This window comes from Brienomyrus brachyistius, chromosome 1, assembly GCF_023856365.1.
Source record: "Brienomyrus brachyistius isolate T26 chromosome 1, BBRACH_0.4, whole genome shotgun sequence".
NCBI classification, from domain to species: domain Eukaryota; kingdom Metazoa; phylum Chordata; class Actinopteri; order Osteoglossiformes; family Mormyridae; genus Brienomyrus; species Brienomyrus brachyistius.
Genome location: NC_064533.1, coordinates 51,386,875 through 51,405,890, shown reverse-complemented (window position 1 = coordinate 51,405,890; position 19,016 = coordinate 51,386,875). Strand labels below are relative to the sequence as shown.

The following is a 19,016-nucleotide window of genomic DNA, read 5'->3' as shown; positions in this document are numbered from 1 at the left end:
CTGTGTTTCTCAAATATCATATCACTTACACCAAGAACCACAATCGTTCAGATGAAATGTTAAAAGCGGAATACCTCATCTATACCTTTAATTATGTTGTGTAAAAACACCGATATCGTAACATCGACCCACTCCAGGCGCCCTGACCAAATGTAATGCTGACACGCCATCTTCTGGTGGTATTTCATTATAACACATATAAAATAAGCGACGCTTAAATACCTGCAGTAACACATGTGGTTTCCAAACCACGCCTTCACTGCCGCCAGCTATACATTTTAATGTGTTTCCTTACTAGTGCACTCCATTAGTTAATTAAGCTGTCTAACGGTGGAATAGACCAGAAATTTCAAATGAGGTAGGGATTTTGGAGCCACAGTTAAAATCAAGCACACAATCATGGAGCTATATATTCCACGCACGCCCCTGCACACAAATGGCAGGATACACATTCGGATTTATACGCTCTTGCCTACTGATGCATATGTAGTCATCATTTATTAACATTTAGGTCACCGGTTTAAGGCCGAGGAGAGGCCATTCTATATAAAGAACAAGGTAATTAACCATAGTTGCTCTAATAGGCTGCATTCTGGCCAATTGGAGCAACTAAATCCTGGCAAATATTTTTTTAAAACGCCCTGGCATTTTTATTATATGATGTTTAAATGCTTGTATTAATTGTTTTGACGGTCAAGGTGTATACAATAACGGAAAGATAACATATTCAAGACTTCCTAAAGCGGCAAAAATCAGTATGCATCAAGCCTGCCATCTGGTGGACAACAGGGCAACAGGCAGGGGGTTTTCCTTAGACTGCAAATTTTTAAGGTGGTATCTTAATAGTGAATTTGACACATATGTTTGTCTTATCATTGGTACCAAATTGAAATGCGTTATATATATAAATATTTGTGTGTGCGTGTGTGTATATATTTTTTTCAGTTTAATGAAAAATTTAAATATTTATGAATGTTCAAGAATTATTAGTTACACTACATTCAATTATACTCCTCTTCCGCTCTTCAGAAGATAGCAGTCGGTACAGACAATCTCAAATATATCACCGAAGAAGGTATATTTTAAGGAGGTGTATCAGCGTGCTTTCTTATTTTAAAAATTTATTTTAAGCTATGAACAAACTTCTGTGTATTTTTCTATTAACAGGGAGTATATTTTAAGTAGTTTGTACTTTTTAAAATTTCTCTCCCACTTACCCCTAAACTTTCTATAAATAGTAATAACAACATACATGGTGTAATAACTTCATTAACGGTAAAACGACGTTCGGTTTTAAGAAATATATACATGTAGGTTTATAAAAGGAAGAGGTTTTTGTTTTGTTTTGGATTTATGATGTCTATCACAACACTGATGCTGGCTTCACTATTTTTAATCAACGCAAGCATAAAAACACACATTATTAATAATATATCAAATTACAGTGTATTCATGGCGTGCAAAGTGATTCTTAATATGTGTCAAGGACTTTTGCCCATTCTCACCCAGTAGAAGTTTTAACTGGACAGAGGAGAGCCGATGACGGTTTTTAGGCGATATTTTGGAAAGAAAGTGAATTTACGGGCCGGTGCGCCTCTACCGCCCCGCTTCCCGACACCACTTCCCTTTGCGTAAGAACTACAGCCATCGGCTGCCGTCTCAGATTCAACTAATAGTCAAAATACTCAGCAGTGTTTCACTCTGCTTTAGTGCTTGGGGGAAAGAAACCCGTTAATTCGACTGAAAAAAAATCAGTTTTCAGGGCTGAGTGTATAGACGGAACAGTGAAGAGTGGTAACGTGTGACGCATACACAGGACTTGCTGAAGACTAAGTTATGGGATTTATTTAAGGCTCTGAATAAAATGCATTGAGCGGCGGAACAGCGGAGAAAGGGATTGTCCCGCCTACTATTTGGAGGAAAAAAAAGAGTTTTTCTCAGCCAAGCACCCTCCACTATGATTGATTATCGTGGCCTGGGTCCAGCTCTCTACTGCGTTTTGGTTGCGCACGCTGGTAGATCAAAGGGTCCTCGGGAAGGGGGTGGTCCCAGTCTTAGGGATATATAGCAAGCTGGGACGGAGCAGGATTTAAGGGAACCGAAGAGTGCAGATCTTAGGGCGCAAGGGGAAAGCTGATCCCATTTTAGCACAGATCCTGAATTATCTGACGACCGGAGTTGGATTTTAGCTTCTTTTTTTAAAACCAGATACTAATAGTGACCGGCTAACATATACAGCATGTCCTGTTGAAATCCTGGCATCTACTCTACTGGCTGATGATATGCAAATGAATTTTACAGTGGATATCCATTTTGCGTGAATCTAAACTTTTTACTTTGTGACTTATGTTTTGCATAGGCAGTGATATTTTGTTTGAATAGCCGCAAACTCACGTAAAGGGGGTTTTTCATTGTATCTTTATAGACGAATACGTAAAACTTTTCCCTTTTTCCATCTAGAATATCAGGTAAAGTTATGAGGTCGTTTTCCTGCATCTCCCTTGCCTGGCTCGCAGCTTTGTACATGAGCACAGCACATGGTGCCTGGATGGAGAGCGCAGTGGTGCCGGTGCGACTAGACCCGGCCAAGGCAATGGACGAGACCGTACAGCAGCGGACTCTTAGCACTGAGGAGAGAGAAAAGGTCGGGGAGAGACGGATCTACCAACTGGACGCCTTTGGCAAGCGGATAGTTTTAGACCTGGAGCCGGATCAGACCTTCTTGGCTACAGGGTTCGTCTTCCAGATGATCGGGCAACCTGAGAGCCCAGATCCGGAGACTCAGCGAGTATCGGACAGCAGGGCTATGGCTGGGTGCTTTTTCTCCGGCCAGGTGGATGGAGAAGCTGACTCGGCAGCGGCGCTCAATGTGTGCCACGGACTTCGGGGCGGCTTTTACGCTGACGGTGAGGAGTGCTTCATCCAGCCCGACAGCGACACCGACTCCGGCGCCTCCGACTTCAGTCTTCACATCCTGCGCTGCAGAAGTCGGAAACCGCATGCCGAAGACGGAGGCTCCAAGTGCGGGGTTGACGAAGAAGAAGAGAGGCAGCCACTTAGGAAGGAGAAGGGTGTGATCGCGGACCCCGCAGCCCCCCACCAGAAAGGTATTTCTCTTTTTCAACCCCATGTAACAGTTTTAAGTGTTGTTTGGATCTATAGAAATAGGTGTAAGTTACCCACAAGCTGTGACGTGGAAACATATAAATGTAACTGGCTTCATTCATTTGGAGTTAACCTACATTTCGTTATACACAAAGTAGGCAACATTATCATTAACAGGCCTACATTTAGAAATAGAATCGTATATTACGTATAATCCTTGCTTGTGCGGGAATTCCGTTTATAGGACGACTGGAAATAAAAAAAAAATTCGCCGATGTAAATAAATTCATAGTCGATAAGACCACTTGTCAAATATTTAAATCTTCCTAGATCTGTCAACCCAGGTGAATATGCATTAAAATTTAATGTAGCAGTATGCATAAATATAATTTTCTCTAAATCACCAGGGCAGCTTTTAATACATGGTATTTGAATAACTAAAACGTGAAAATTGTGTGGATACGTATTAATGTCGGGAAAGGAAACGGCTCAGTGGGTCGCGGAGAGTTAAAATGAAAAGTTTCGCCCCGTCACAGCGATGGGAAGAGTGGAGGGGGGTCATTCGGGGGAGGGGAGGGCGAATTAGCGAAGTTAAGACGTGTATACTGTCCTGCTGGTATCGCGCGTAGCGAAGGCTGCTGGCCAGGGAGGAATAGCAGGGTCTCTTTTTTCTGCACACTTCGGGAATGCTGCCAAATTCAGAGGCGGGGACGCGGCGGTGTGAACACTGACTCATGTCAAAAAAACCATATGCCAAGGAGTAAAGGCATCAGCCGGTGATTGCCTTTAAAAGCAGATGAAGACAGTTTTAAAAGTGAATTGTAGAAGAAAATGTAGATATCACTGGTTCAAAACCAAGTAAGACTAGGCGCAGTTTTTAAAAAGGGCCAGACCTTATATCAATAGACGAATACAGATTTCATAACTTATTTTCAGATATGTAGCAAAGTCTATTTCCTTAGTTAGCATGACCTTTTTTGTCCTGCATTTCTCCTCCAGCCCACCAACGGTTCCGTCGCTTTGTCTCCACCCCGCGTTACGTGGAATTGCTGCTGGTAGCAGACAAGTTGATGGCGGACTTCCACGGTGCCAGGCTTAAGCCGTACCTGCTGACCATCATGGCGGTTGCAGCACGCCTTTACCGCCACCCCAGCATCCACAACTCTATCACGCTGGCTGTGGTCAAGGTGCTGGTGGTGAACGATGAGCAGCACGGCCCCAACGTGTCCAGAAACGCCGCGCTCACGCTGCGCAACTTCTGCAGGTGGCAGCGGCAACACAACCCGCCCAGCGACCGGCACCCAGAGCACTACGATACCGCCGTGCTCTTCACCAAAGAGGTACACGCACTCGCGCTCACGCACGTCCGATTGGCTGCTTCTGGTGACTTAATCTGTCAATTGTATTGCTTGTTTTAGAAAAGTCAGCTGACCCTGTGGTCCTTTTCCCCACCCCGTCGTAGGAACTTTGCGGCCCCCACTCTTGTGAGACCCTGGGCATGGCGGATGTCGGCACTGCATGCGACCCGGAGAGGAGCTGCTCCATCGTAGAGGATGATGGCTTGCAAACTGCCTTCTTTGTGGCACATGAGCTGGGTAGGCGAGCTCTGTAAACACACACACACACACACACTCACACACAGCTCCAGCAAAAAGCCTAAGGCACTAATAAATCTAACTTAAAATTAGTTTTCTCCCTTTTTCCCAATAAATCTTAAATGCCATTTACACACATGTGCGCTCAATCGCATCCAGATGCTAAGCTGACCTCTAACTCCCTGTGCCACAGGTCATGTGTTAAACATGCTCCACGACGACGCCAAGCAGTGCACTAGCATTAATGACCCCACCTTGCCCCCCCTCATGATGTCGTCCACCCTGTACAACCTGAACCACCAGCAGCCCTGGTCACCGTGCAGTGCGTTAAGGATCACCTCCTTCCTGGACAACGGCCACGGTAAGAGCAGAGCATAGTGACAACCGCGCGGCAGGTAAATGGACAGCAGGGAAAAGGGAACGGCATTTGACCCCTGACCTCTGACTCCTAGGCGATTGTCTGCTGGACAAGCCACAGAAGGCGGAGCCATTGCCCAAGGCCTTGCCGGGTTCCATCTACGATGTGGACCAACAGTGCCGGCTGATGTTCGGGGAGGAGTCCCAACACTGCCCAGATGCAAACACGACCTGCACAGCTCTGTGGTGTACTGTCAACAACGCGGGGGGACTCCTGGTCTGCCAGACTAAGAGCTTCCCCTGGGCCGACGGCACCCCATGTGGGAAGGACCGGTGGTGCTTGGCTGGTGAATGCCTGCACAAGAGCAAGGCTACAGAGTTCCAGGTGGGTCACAGTAGATTTGGGACATGGGGGTTTTCACTTGGGGATTGTTACTTGAGGATCACTACTTCAGGGTTGTTACTTGGGTATTGATATCTAGCAGTAGAGATTATCGCACACTTCTTCCCATGTGACTAATAGCGTGTCCCTTTATCTCGCAGACACCCGTGAATGGTGGCTGGGGCATTTGGGGCCCCTGGGGGGACTGCTCACGGACCTGTGGGGGAGGAGTGCAGTACTCCTTCCGGGACTGTGACAACCCTACTCCCAAGAATGGGGGCAAGTACTGCGAGGGCAAAAGGATCCAGTACCGTTCCTGCAACACTGAGCCCTGCCCCGACTCCAACGGTAAGAGGCCTGAGTGCTGGCAGTGATTCCCCAAGACCTCACAGATAATCAGTGGTACTTCTGGTCCTCAGACATTGGTGCCAAGATGCCATTAATTAAGTAAGAATTCTGAGTGGAATTAGAGGGGACTTTGGCTTAACAATTACCTGAGATGAGAGCCTATGGGAAAACTGGCGACACAAATGAACGACTGAGCAGCCTTGTAAATGAGGCCCCCTCACTGTGCCTGCATACAGCCCAAACTGGCCCAGCTTTGAAGCACAGCCACTCAAAACTTCACATAGTACATTCCAGAAACACAAATCATGTTGGCTGCTACTTGGCTATACAGCATGTCTTCATCATTCTTGTCTGCACTCCTTGTGTTATGACCGGCAATCATGTGGTCACCCTTTATGGACCTTAAGCACAGGTCTTCTGACTTCCCACACTCCTCCCCACCCTCTTTCTGCAGGCCTGTCGTTCCGTGAGGAGCAGTGCCTGGCTCATAACGACATCTCCTCCAGCATGTCATTTGGGTCTAGCGGCAGAGTCGAATGGGTCCCCAAGTACGCTGGGGTCTCTCCCAAGGACCGCTGCAAGCTGATTTGTCGGGCCAAGGGTACCGGCTACTTCTTTATACTGAAGCCTAAGGTGGGACACTGGAACTTCACAGCACTGCAGGATTATTCTGAATTTACCAGAACATGCTCTTCCTTACACAGCAAAGTGACCAGCTTGTGACAGAGCATGTCTCTCTGCTGCCCCCAGGTGGCAGACGGAACTCCCTGCAGCCCTGACTCCACGTCAGTGTGTGTGCAAGGCCAGTGCGTGAAAGCCGGCTGCGATTGGGTCATCGGCTCGGACCGCCGGTTCGACAAGTGCGGCGTCTGCGGCGGGGACGGATCTACCTGTAAGAAGGTGTCAAGATCACTCAAGTTCGCCAGGTGAGCACCACATGGCTTTCGTGTGTCTTGCTGTGCTTGTTTCTGTGTATACACTGTATAATTCTTAGTTGTCCAGATGCCGGTTTTGAATACTCTCCTGTCTCTCAGTCCTGGTTATCAGGATGTGGTGGTCATCCCTGCCGGAGCTACACATGTAGACATCAAGCAGCACGGTCACCACCACGATTCCAGCTACCTGGCCCTGCGACGTCAGGACGGCACCTACCTGCTCAACGGGGATTACAAGCTGACCACACTGGAGACCGACATCTTCCTGCGAGGGGCGCTGCTGCGTTACAGTGGCGCCTCCGCCACCCTGGAGCGCATCCGCAGCTTCGGCCCGCTGCCGGAGCCCCTCACTGTCGTGGTTCTGTCCGTGGGCGATTCACCCCGTCCCCGGATCAAGTTGACCTTCTTCGCCCCCCGGCCAGTAGGCAGGAGGCCATCGATTAATGCCATCCAGGAGACAGGAAGTGCCGAGTGGGTGATGCGCGATTGGGGCCAGTGCTCCCTGACATGCGGCGGGGGTGTTCAGCAACGCAACGTGGATTGCCTGGACTTCCGTGGCCGCCCCTCATCTGAGTGCCCGGTGGAGCTGCGCCCACCCATGTCTCGCCCCTGCCCCCCCCACCCCTGCCCCATCTGGCAGCTGGGGATGTGGTCTCCGTGCTCCAAGACCTGTGGGCAGAGTTTCCGTAAACGTACGCTGCACTGCATGTCACACAGTGGACGGCTTCTCGGCTACGAGAGCTGTGACCCCAAAGACCGTCCCAGACCCCTGCTGGAAATGTGTAGGCAAAGGCCCTGCTAGGGGGAGCAGAGGGGTTTCCTGTTAGCCTATATGACATGAGACTTAATTGAAAAAAAGGAGAATGAACTTCCAGAAAGATAATGAAAAAGATGACCCCTGTCCTTTACCCTCGACCGTGAACGTTCAGTCTAAGCCTACAGGAAGATTACGCCCTCGAGGAAAATGTTTACATTTTAAACAGTGTTTAAATTACCATCAGTCTGTCCATGACAGACAACCACACCGCTGAAAGACTGTGGCCATTGGTGGCAAGGCGTAAAAGTAGCCATACTGCCCGGCGGTGATAGTGGTGGGAGGGGACCCTCCTATTGGGGGAACCTAAAGGAGAGAGAGACACATTGCTGCTCAAGCATGCTGCTGTAGATATTATGTGTGTGTGTGTGTGTGTGTGTGTGTGTGTGTGTGTGTGTGTGTGTGTGTGTGTGTGTGTGTGTCTACTCTGTTCAAGCTGGACTGGACAGAATTAGTTTTAGCATTTAGTTTTGTAAAGGTTGAGGTTTTCCAGAAGAACTTGCGCCCGGGAGGAGATGAAACTATCTGGGCTCACAATCGTGTCACACCCCTCCCTTGCCTGGTGCTTTACCTCCTTTCTGCAGTCAGGTCTCACCCAGAAGATCCAGCCATCCTATATTTCTACTCAACCCAAACACACAGCTATCCAGAATGTCTTTGTCTTTGTTACTAGGCAACAGCGCTACATATTTTCAATGCATTAGTACTTTTTAATTCTGTTTGAATCCATTTAGTCACTGTATTCAGGGGTTTCAGGGAGGGAAGCTGAGTTTTTGCTTATGTGTGAATGTGAGTTTACTTGTTTTTTGTTTGAGTGGTTGCTCTGTTCGTCTGTAATGTTTGTCTGGACAGTTGTCTGTTTTTGTTGTTCTTGCCATATTGCTCAGCTAATCTACATCTCCAGTCCCACAACTGCAAACCTATAGGACACACTTGTCCTGATTACTGACTCGACTGTAATGAACAATGCCAATGTGTGCGTGTGCGTGTACTTGTGCTTGATATGTGTGGATAAGGTCCGTCAAGTAACTTTTTCTCTTAATACTTCATAAGTAAATCTCTCCTACCTTCTGAGAAGGATTTTTTTTACAGAATATCTAAACGCTATTTATTTTTGTACAGTCTGGAAAATATAATCATAATTTTTTTGGCTATTTGATAATTATTGTTACTTTCATTAAAATAACAGAAGAACGTAGAATGTATAGAGTATTTATACAGTATTATATAAATATATATATATATATGATTCTAGGTTTATGAATAAACTATCACAATGACCTGCATGTCTGGTGTTTCATTTCTTGTCAATTTCTCCACTCTTGATGCTCTGTCCATACTCAATCGTACGCAATCAAAATCTCAGCTGTGTCTTTAGTGTGACCTGGAATCCATATCCCAGTATTGCACATCTGCCTTTAGGAGAGTACAAATCACTGTCCCAATTAAAATAGCTGTTTCAGATACATGTAACGAGGAAGAGGGTTTATTAGCGATGGGACAGATATGAGACTTGGGAACCCACTGTGCGTGGAATCATTGGGTGCTGTCAATCACAGACAGGATGGATCCCAGTTCACATTCAGTGGTTTCCATAGTAAAGCAGACAGTGGTTGACTGGACACAGTGGTTGCTGCTCAGCATGGGTGATGAGGTCCAGTTTCTCCCATCGCTATTGGATATTGTTTCCACCCAAACCATCATAAACATGCACATTGGCTAAGCTTCCTCCTGCCCTACTGCTTAATTAGACCAGCTGAGGTCCTGACAGGCATCTGGTTCACTTTCTCGGTATTGAATTACGGATACGTGGGCTTCACACAGTGAAGCTGGTTAGCAGCACTCTCCTGAATCGGGCCGTGACCCGTCTGAGATCCATTATCCTCCCGCGCCAAGCAGACAGACAGGGGTCCCGTAATTACAGTGTGCGTTTATGGCCTGGCGATGAGCTGCAGCCTGAGTCCGCGGGGGATAATGCTCTTCCCATATCCCCCCTGAAGTCAAACAAGAGTTGAGAGACCAGCTGGACGACTAAGCTGTGCACCCAACAGTCATGATGCGTGAAGCAAAAACTGCCGGTTTTTATTTTACAAGCTTCTGTCAAAACAGTACATGCAACACAACACAAATAGTCGCAATCAAACAGGAAAAACAATGGGTATTACAAAAAACGGTCTCTTCTTCGCTTTAATTTATGCCAGGATGTGACACGCTGTGGTGTTTTACTCGAAGAGATTCTCAAGTGAGCCAGTGGGCTACCTAGGAGCAACACAATCTCCTGGGCTTCAGCTTGTCACATCTCCCAAGGCCATGATGTAATGGTGCAGCACAGAAACGGCAATAAAAGCAGAAGTGAAGAGGTCAAGTCTGCCAATGTCTTTTGCAGCTGGGCGTTTGTGAAAAGAACCGGTGGTGAAATCTTTAAATAAAAGGCAAGACCGGGAGAAATGGCATTATGCTTTTAGTAAAAAGCTGCATGGTTATATCTGTATTACCTTTGTCCTGGAAGCCACCCGAAGGGAAAGGAGTTTGGCCAATTGAGTAAAAAAGGGTGAGACGAAACTGGGAAAGTGAGATGGAAAAGGCAAGAGTGAAACAGCTGAAATTAGTCAGTACCTCTGATTCCTTCCTGTTAAATCGGATTAGCCTGGAATGCGTAGTTTCCATTTATCTAACCAGACTTATTAGTGGGTGTGGCCTGGAAATATTCAATGGGAGGAATTACAGGGTATCATTACATATCACTCAGCAAATCGCAGGCAGGTTTAACTTAATGAGAACCAATAAAATAACCAATTGGAATTGGGATTCAGCTAGTGATTGATACAGTATGGATAAAACATCCATATGGAGCAAGAGCAACGCATGAAATTTGTCACGTTATTTACTTAACAGACACTTTTATCTAACGCAAAATGAAATTGAAAAGGCAGGATCTAACAGTCTCTGGAGAAATTGGGGGTTAATAGTGAAATCATTCCACCAGCTTGGAGATTTGAACCAATGCCCATTCAACCACAAGTACAACCTCCTAACCAACTGAGCCACACGTCTTCCATGAAGAAGACCATAACTGGGTCAAACTTCAGAAACGTACGCATTAACCTGGAAATGACTTTTAGTACAAACTAGCCTTTGGCTAAACTCTGAAAGACAGACAGGTACTTATGACCAATACTATGAACACGTGAGTGTTTCAAACAGATTTGGATACGTGTACGTGTTTCGATATGTTCCTGGAGAACAAAAAAGACACATCTTATTGTCTTGAAGATGCGGGTTTTGTGTTATTCTTTAATTCAGTATATTCAATCAATTATCATTTGTTGTTCCCTTCTCCCCTCAACAAAAAAGTCGTGCGCTATTTGTGCCAAGGAGACTAAAAATAGAAGTACAAAAACAACATCAAGCAATACCATACTTTGGAGCGCACAATGGATCTAACGGCCATAAACACCGTAATGGTCCATTTCTGCAGGAGGGAGAATCGTGGGTGGTTTGTCATAAGCCGGACAATGGTGCCTATTTGAACCCACAGTCGTGACATTGAAATAATATTCTGAAATAGCCGGCGCACGTATATGCACCTCCCCGCAATGGACAGGGTAATCCGAGAAAATAGCGGCAGGGGGAGGAGGATACTGACTGATCGTCAGAGAAAGCGGTGAGGAAGAAAACAAAGGGGGAAAGAGGAGCGCCTTTCGGAGAGCGCAGCACGCAGCCCGGACACACTGTGCCGCAATTTGAAAGGACGTGAAGCGAGTCTCTGTGCCGATACAATCTGCGTCTGTAGAACTTTTACGGAGGTTTTAAGAAGTTTTCTCCACTCCTATTTATGCGAATGGTTTATACTAAATCGCCGCCGACACACAGCACTGGAGACTTTAATAAATCACAAAAGCACGGTATAATAGGAAAATGGAAAGCAGGCGTGGGATCGGTGCGGTAAAACCCGGGTTACGGGGCGCTCACTGCTGCTGGACCTTCTTGAGGGACGCCTTGCTGGTTTCTCTTATGGCTGGTAAGGAAATGTTTATTGGCTGAAAGCGCAAGTGTCCTCGATGTTTATGTGTTTGTATGCATTTTGACGCTCCTATTAATGTGATCAATGCGACTCTCCACCCCGGCGCCAAATAAATTAATATACGCTTAGGTATTTTAAGTTTATAAAACTTGTCTGCTATTCTGGGAAACTCTGGTACATATTCAAGCTGTATTCCACTTCTAGATGTTCATATTCATAACCATACCGCCAATAAGGCCATTTCTTAACGGTTCCCTTTGCGATTTTACATGCGGACTTTGATGTTTTTAAAACGTATAATTATCTTAAGACCTATAATTTCTCTTATTGATTTACAGCGGCTGGAGAAGCATGCCTATGAATTTAGGCTGCATTCTGCATTGTCAAGAGGAAAGTTTGTGAGGATTATTTATTCAATCTTAATTCATACATTATTTATTTACAGATTAATATACGAAAATACATGCAGAATTTAAATGGTGTCTTGAAGGAAGTGGTACGTATGATTAATAAACCAGTTTAGCATTTGCCCCTACGTATGAAACTTTTGGGGGGGGGGGGGGGGGGGTATTTTTAGACTCAGTCGCCACGGGTAGGAAAGTGTCTCGTTGCTGACTTTCTTAAGCGCCTTTGTCGCCGAGCTCACAGCTACAAGAACCGGAGGTGAGAGGGCAATCCGCATGCCTGGTGGGTAGGACCACCCAGAAAGAGGGTGGGGAAGGGGGGTAGGGGCATCAAAAGCTTATACACAAACAGGAAACCCGGCGCCTTGGGGCACCAGCCACTCCAGCTTGTCATTACTGTTGCGCTCAGATAGAGAGCACCTCAAATCATAAACCATAATCGTCCACCTCCAAATCTAGAGAAGGACGGCGTATGATCTGTTAGGACTGGACCGCATGCACAAGGATGTGTGGTAGGGTGAGGTACCTAGTTTTAGAGATCTTCGGAAAATTGCCGCCTATCGTGTCTGATATTGCTCAGGCACTGATTGCATCCTTTGTGGGGGGCGCAGTTATCTAGGCCTGATTGCCTTATACCATCGCCGAGCACTATTACACCCCCTCCCGCACTGGTCTGCGCTCACGTTGCACTTTAACGATCCTGGCCGGACCACACTTTCGTCATCACCGTGAGACTTCTTGATGTTGAAGGAAGCATAAGAAAGCAAGGCGCTATCGCGCAGCAGAATGGAATTCATGATTAATTTCCTTATTTTGTTAAATAAGGATGACACGCAACGATTTTTATTTATTCGAGCTACACCTATAAGATGTTCCCACATTTTACCAAATATCTCTGAGTTTGTGCAGACTAAAGAAAAGGTACCGTCGTACCTGTATTACATTTCTTTAGTACCAGTACTAATAACACTGTTAGATATCGCTAATCATCGAATCAGAACCATGGACTGAATATGTCTGAATCACTGCCGACAATCACTTATACTCTATGTCAGAATTGCACGCATCGTTATATAGAACATTAAAATGTCAGCTAGTTATATATGATCTCCCTAGCTTCAAGTAGTGATGTAATGCGCCCAATACTCTCCTTACACACTATATTCACAACCCAGTTTTGCATAAGAAAAGAGATTGACACGATCTATACCGCATGTCATCTGTTCTTTCCGGGTTGGTTTCATATAATGTAAATGTACGCATGCGTGTGGCAGTCGCATCATTGGCGTCATGTCCATGTTCCGTACTCGGGCACGGTTAGCAGTCACATTGCATCCGCACCGTTCGGACTAACCGGGATCTGGCCCCCCTCTCTAAGCGGGGGGGGGGACGGGACGAATTGACTAATGTGAATATACGCTGAACAGACACAGCCTGTCCTCTGACAGTCGTTTTGAGCTGATCAGTGAAGGGGGACGGGTGGAGCAAGCTCGCACGAGACGTCCTTCATACAGCTCTCCGGGATAGAGGAATTGGACTGCAGTACGTTAGCTGTTTCAGACTTATGTCCTGTCAGAGACCAGCATACATGACCATCAGTTGTACATGACCAACAGCATACATGACCAGTGGACTTCAGGTGACCACAGGATAATTCAGGATATGTGAATCATGTGACATTCTATTAATTGCATTATCAGCCAGAGACAAGTTTTCTAAATAAGCCGCTGATTAATTGTATGCGAGATAGAGATGAAAAGCACGAGTGTGTTTAAATATCATTCATTGAACCAACAGAGCAAATGAGTGTAGTGGCAGATCATTTTTTTTATGTAAAAGATTCGCTCATGAAGAACAAATCATTTAGGTCATTACGCAAGGTAAAGTCACGGTGTCCCCTGTCCTCTCCTCAAAATGCTCCCCAAATAATTTTAACTGTTTATATCCATGCTACAGTAATCATTAATTTCATACGTAGGGGCAAATGCTAAACTGGTTTATTAATCATACGTACCACTTCCTTCAAGACACCATTTAAATTCTGCATGTATTTTCGTATATTAATCTGTAAATAAATAATGTATGAATTAAGTAGGAGTGAAGATGGTTTCACAAAAGAAGGAACTCTTCCAAACCTCATTAGTTGGCTTTTTGTCTGCTTCTCCACGTGGACCCGCTGCTTTCGATGGGATAAATATAACCTAGAAATAAAAACAGACGACAGAAAGGCTTTTCACATTTTCCAGGCGTCTCCATGGCATCCATGCAGAACGCAGATGTCTGGCATTTTCCACAAACCCAGCCGATCGGGTGCATTCGGCATCAATGTGGTACAGCACTAGCAGGCTCTGTTATATATAATTGGCATTGTCGCCATCTGTGGACTCCTGTGCTGCCATGCGTAACACCTTCCCTTGCCCTAATCAGCCCAATTACGGATTAATAATATAGTTTATTTACGCTTATGTGGTTCTCCTAAGTCACTACATTACAAAGGAGCATTTCTCTAAACTGATAGAAAGCTGTAATCTTTGGATCTTACGTATAATGAAGCATAAAAACCTTGTAGATCTCTTGTGCAGAATAATTTGGTGGACTGTCTGAAGCAATGATGGTATATGACGGTATATGATGGTATATGATGGTATATGGAATTAGTCTCATTGCAGGAATTATGTTTGTGATTTGTTATGAGAAACAAAGGGCCAGTTTTAAAATTTAAGTCAAATCTCCTTTCAGTTTGGTGGCAGTATGTGTATGATCAGCAGGTTTAAATGCTGTGGTCACTCGGGTCATGTCACCATTGGGCCTTTGAGTCAGGCCCATATCCTCCAGTTGCTCCAGGGCCTGGCTTACCCTGCTTTATAATAATTAATAATAATAATTGATACCTTATTGATCCCCGTGGGAAAATTCTCTTTATGCCTCCCCCATCTTGCCCTCTCTAGGTGAGAACAAGCTGGTCGTGAAGGGCAGCCACCTGTTACGGCCCCCAGGGAGCTGGGGGTTAAGGGATGGATAGATGTGCTGAGACCGGGCTTGAACCGACAACCTTCCGATCACAGGCACAGAGGCTTAGCCTACTGAGCCACACGCTAATAAAATGTATGCTGATAGTAGTGCCTGCTATTAATTTAAACATGTAAACATGTTTGCCACTCAGCAACATTTTAATGGCTAAAATGAGGTGTACTATTATTGCTGTGTAATTTAATCAAACATCTGATTGGGTTTGGCAGGATGCTGTGCCGGCCAGTGTGACAGCTGCCTGGAGTACTGCTGTGACGGGGCCCCTCCTTTTTGTTGCTCATACTACGCATATGTGGGCGATGTCCTCTCGTGAGTATCCCTCCTGCCCTCGCCTAGGTGCCGGCTGTGCTGCTCTGAAGGCTCAATGTCGTTTCTGATATAAGCGGAAACAGCAGGTAGGATCAGACAAACAAAAGGCTTTTGTTTATTAGGAAAGTTCTGAACCCAGCACCACTCCAGGGGACCACCAACACAGTCACCTTCCAGAATCCACCCAGCTGACCCTTTCAGAAAATGAAATGGAAAAAGCCTTTTTTTTCATTTGCACAAGTGCATCGCAGTGTGTTTTTTCTCTCTGTATATCCCATCTTGCTCTCCTTAAGGCACATACATATGGAGGTGAGAGTGAAGCTTGGGATCTGAGCGCACCATCAGCTATTTACCCAACACCCCTGGAGCATTTTGGTGGGGGGGGGGGAGGGGGGGATGGGGTAAAGACCTTGCTCAAGGGCCCAACAAAGATGTGGGTACTCTGCCAAACTCAGGATTCAACCCAGCGGTTTTCTAATCACGGGCAGAGTCCTAACCCACTGAGTCACACACTGCATTTTCACACTCAAAGAAGTGATCACTCCGGTTGGGATTGGCTGCACTATCTGAGAGATTTATAGGTAGAAAGTCACATTTTTATAATGTGACACATTTCCCATGCTTAGTCCTGTGCAGTTACTTGCCCTTCCTCTGACTCACGTTGCCCCACCAACACCAACCTTTTGAAGAATGGGAGAAAGATTTGCTAAGCATATATACTAAAAAGCAGTGTGTCAGTGATGATGTTAATTTAATGGTTATCAGGCAGTGACTGACAGACAAACACTAATAGCATGTGCTTCGGGGTTATTCGTATTGTCCATCTAAAACAAATGGGAAAACTTAGCTATACCCAGGCTTTTTACATTCACACCAGAAGAACATAATCTATAGCCCTCAAAGACTGGTTACTTGACCATAATTTGTCAAATTCAGGACAGATTTTTACTCGTCAGTGTGACCTGGGTAACACTGGATAAATGATCTTTCTTCCTTGAATTTTTTCTTCTTTGTTTTACTTGGGGTCTGATCTAAGCCACCTTAGCCTGAAAATTTACTTAATGCCCCCGCCTCGCTCTCCATACTGTTGTAGGTGTTACACTCATACTGTCCCATTTATTTATTTTTTCATTTTACACGCCAAGCTTAATCTCTCCCACGTTTACCCGACTTTTCAACTGTTTCAAGGTCTGACTCCCAGAATCACAAATATTTAGTCGGCTGTGAGCTGATGCCGCGCTTTGGTGGTCGTTTACTCAGGTGCCTGCAGCCTCGCTGTCCTCCGAGAGTGACTGTCCTCTAACGAGGAGCATGCGGAGTGCAGCAGAGCTTCTGCCGGCTTTAGAGGAAGCTTTGTTGACTCAGCTGTTCCTTGTCCCTGCAGACATATACATCCACCAGATCTGACCTCTGTTTCAAAACAAGGAGCTCTATAACATCCATTTCTTTTTAACAGCTACTCCACAACATCAAATTGTGTTAGTTAATGCATCCTCACTTCCTTATTATAACAATTCGCCATCATTCTATCTATTTGGCCCATCCAGAGAGAATGGACCCCCCAATTTTTCCGCGAGGAAGCTGGAGAACGCTGGATGTTTTACTATTACTTTGTGTTAGTATTCTTTTTTATTAAATGTAAATCTACTTTTATTGTTTAGGGTCAACAGTGGTGTCTCTACTGGGATTTCAGTTCACGGCAAATACACTGTTTTAACAGTCGCGGTGCAGAGATCTGCGAAAAGATACGATCACAATCCACAGTACAAAGAGAATCGACACGTGCTTTCGCTCCGACAAGCAAATAATAACGAAGCCAATAATACAGCGTTAGTACCATGGAAAAACAGCTTCAGTCTTGCTTTAAACTGTTAATTTCTCAAGAGGCAAAACCCTTGTGAGCACTGGAGTGTGTGATTACAGTATTTTGGATACAAATCTGTTCACCTAACCATTTCAGCGAAGTGTTTTTTTCTCTCTCTCATACAGGGGCACGGCCATTTCTGGAATAGTGTTTGGTGTGGTGTTCCTAATGGGCGCGGTGGCGGCTATCTTCCTTTGCCTGTGTATGTGCTTGAAGAACGGACGTAACTCGCGGGTGGGGGTCTTCAGAGCTTGTCACGTCAACACTGTTGCACAGGGATACCGAGGTATTACTTCTCACCCATTACCCTGCTGCACCGGGTGCCACCACTAGGTTGTGCTGTTCTGCAGATTAACTGCTACTAAGTAGGCGATAGCGCTGTAGATTTCACGAGACAGGTTATTTATTATAACACATAAAATAGTACGCTAAAGAAACCTACCTAGCCAAAGTGCGTGTGCTGCTTAAAACATGCTTATTGTATCACTTTAATTTCTGGATTTATTTTTCTAAAGCATGACTGGAATACACCATCTTGAGTGTGACACTTCCCTTTTTAAAATTCTAACCCTCCATGAAATTACAGAACACAGTGTGGCTTCAAGAGATGACAGACCTCTCTTGTTCTCTCTCTTTCTTTTCCCCCGACTTCCTCCACCTCCTCTCCTTACCACCAGGACCTCCTCCTCCTTACAGCTACGACTATGAGATGAACCCCCACCACATTCTACCACCACCTTACACACCAACCCCTCCCAGAATCCACCCACCTCCACCTCCTTACCCCGGTTACTCCAGCAAGTAGCACCTCTTGGTACGAATGGCCCCCGAGCATGCTGGGATACTGCCCCACTGAAATGAACGTACCCTCAGCGAGCAGGATGACACGGCTCTGACGCCCACTTCTCTGTGAACTCTGTACATCCTTGATGAGTGATATTTATACAGGCATAACATTGGGCAGCCCTGTGGGTTTGCTGGTATTTGGCCTGGTGTTCCATCCCTGTAATGCTGGATTCTCCATTAAGCCAAAAGCAGGGAAACAGATATCAATGGTACCAAGACATCTCACGGCAGGAAATTCATCACAAGTCCTCCCCAGTGTCTCACACAAAAAATTAAACTGGTTGAAACAGGCAGACTTTTTGTAATGTGGTACTAGTCCTAAGGACAGATGTGCCAGTTTTCATTGTGGCTCAAACAAAACATCTCTTAATACAAGGGTAATTGATTGAGTTAGTTGTCACATGGGCATCCAAACATCATGTTCATCACTGTGTCTGTGACTGTCCTAACCAGTAAGACCAGAGCAACAAACTTGGTTTGAGCTCCACTTGCCTACAAGAAGATTAGAAGGCTGATCTGTGATAGCAACTTTCATCACATGCTTACAGTGACACTGCACTTTCCCAGAATTTGGAAATGTGGGAGAACGTTTTAGTTTTCCTAGCCCTATCATGGATTGATAGAGGGTTGGTTCTCCAGGTTCAGACTACAGAAAATAGCAGATATTGATAGAATTTTTTGCTTATTCAGTTTTATACATTTTTATCTCTGCCTTTGCAGAGGCGTGCCAAGGTACAAAATGTATCTGTATGCAGAATCCTTTGTGCCATCTCCGTGAAAATGTTCTATCACTCAAAATCGTTTTATTATTGTGTTTGTTGGGTGTTTGCATAATGTTCTGTATGTTGAATAAACTGTTTATGACAAATGGTGTATGTGACGCAGAAATCTATATGTGGTACACCGACACATGTGGTGCCTAATTAAATCACTCCCACATGAACGCATGAAACGAGCATCATGTACGTTGTTGATGTCAGGTTGACAGTATTTTGTGTGAAGT

The 19,016-nt window shown here is 45.4% G+C and overlaps 2 protein-coding genes across 3 annotated transcripts; both read left to right on the top strand.

Moving 5' to 3' along the window:
• Positions 1–2,000: 2,000 nt before the first annotated feature.
• Positions 2,001–8,816, top strand: adamts1 (ADAM metallopeptidase with thrombospondin type 1 motif, 1). The gene is made up of 9 exons (XM_049009521.1): positions 2,001–3,107; positions 4,105–4,445; positions 4,568–4,700; positions 4,894–5,061; positions 5,153–5,442; positions 5,601–5,787; positions 6,242–6,420; positions 6,538–6,713; positions 6,822–8,816. The coding sequence occupies exons 1-9, from the start codon at positions 2,477–2,479 to the stop codon at positions 7,522–7,524; spliced, it is 2,808 nt and encodes a 935-aa protein (XP_048865478.1). The 5' UTR covers positions 2,001–2,476; the 3' UTR covers positions 7,525–8,816.
• A 2,055-nt stretch (positions 8,817–10,871) lies between these two features.
• On the top strand, positions 10,872–18,881 carry cyyr1 (cysteine/tyrosine-rich 1). 2 transcript variants are annotated; one of them, XM_048992221.1, is made up of 4 exons: positions 10,872–11,557; positions 15,204–15,303; positions 17,293–17,453; positions 17,845–18,881. In XM_048992221.1, the coding sequence occupies exons 1-4, from the start codon at positions 11,455–11,457 to the stop codon at positions 17,970–17,972; spliced, it is 492 nt and encodes a 163-aa protein (XP_048848178.1). In that variant the 5' UTR covers positions 10,872–11,454; the 3' UTR covers positions 17,973–18,881. The 2 variants fall into 2 exon arrangements, with proteins under 2 accessions (XP_048848178.1, XP_048848257.1); XM_048992300.1 differs by lacking the exon at positions 10,872–11,557 and adding an exon at positions 12,283–13,603.
• The last annotated feature ends 135 nt before the right edge of the window (positions 18,882–19,016 follow it).

What these genes read in the sequence shown, in the direction of transcription:
- adamts1 (XM_049009521.1), top strand. Translation starts at nt 2,477, where the DNA reads ATGAGGTCGTTTTCCTGCATCTCCCTTGCCTGGCTCGCAGCTTTGTAC. An exon ending in CCGTGCTCTTCACCAAAGAG is followed by an intron (nt 4,446 to 4,567) that starts GTACACGCACTC and finishes ACCCCGTCGTAG; the next exon opens with GAACTTTGCGGCCCCCACTC. An exon ending in AGATCACTCAAGTTCGCCAG is followed by an intron (nt 6,714 to 6,821) that starts GTGAGCACCACA and finishes CCTGTCTCTCAG; the next exon opens with TCCTGGTTATCAGGATGTGG.
- cyyr1 (XM_048992221.1), top strand. Translation starts at nt 11,455, where the DNA reads ATGGAAAGCAGGCGTGGGATCGGTGCGGTAAAACCCGGGTTACGGGGC. An exon ending in TATGTGGGCGATGTCCTCTC is followed by an intron (nt 15,304 to 17,292) that starts GTGAGTATCCCT and finishes TCTCTCATACAG; the next exon opens with GGGCACGGCCATTTCTGGAA. An exon ending in TGTTGCACAGGGATACCGAG is followed by an intron (nt 17,454 to 17,844) that starts GTATTACTTCTC and finishes CCTTACCACCAG; the next exon opens with GACCTCCTCCTCCTTACAGC.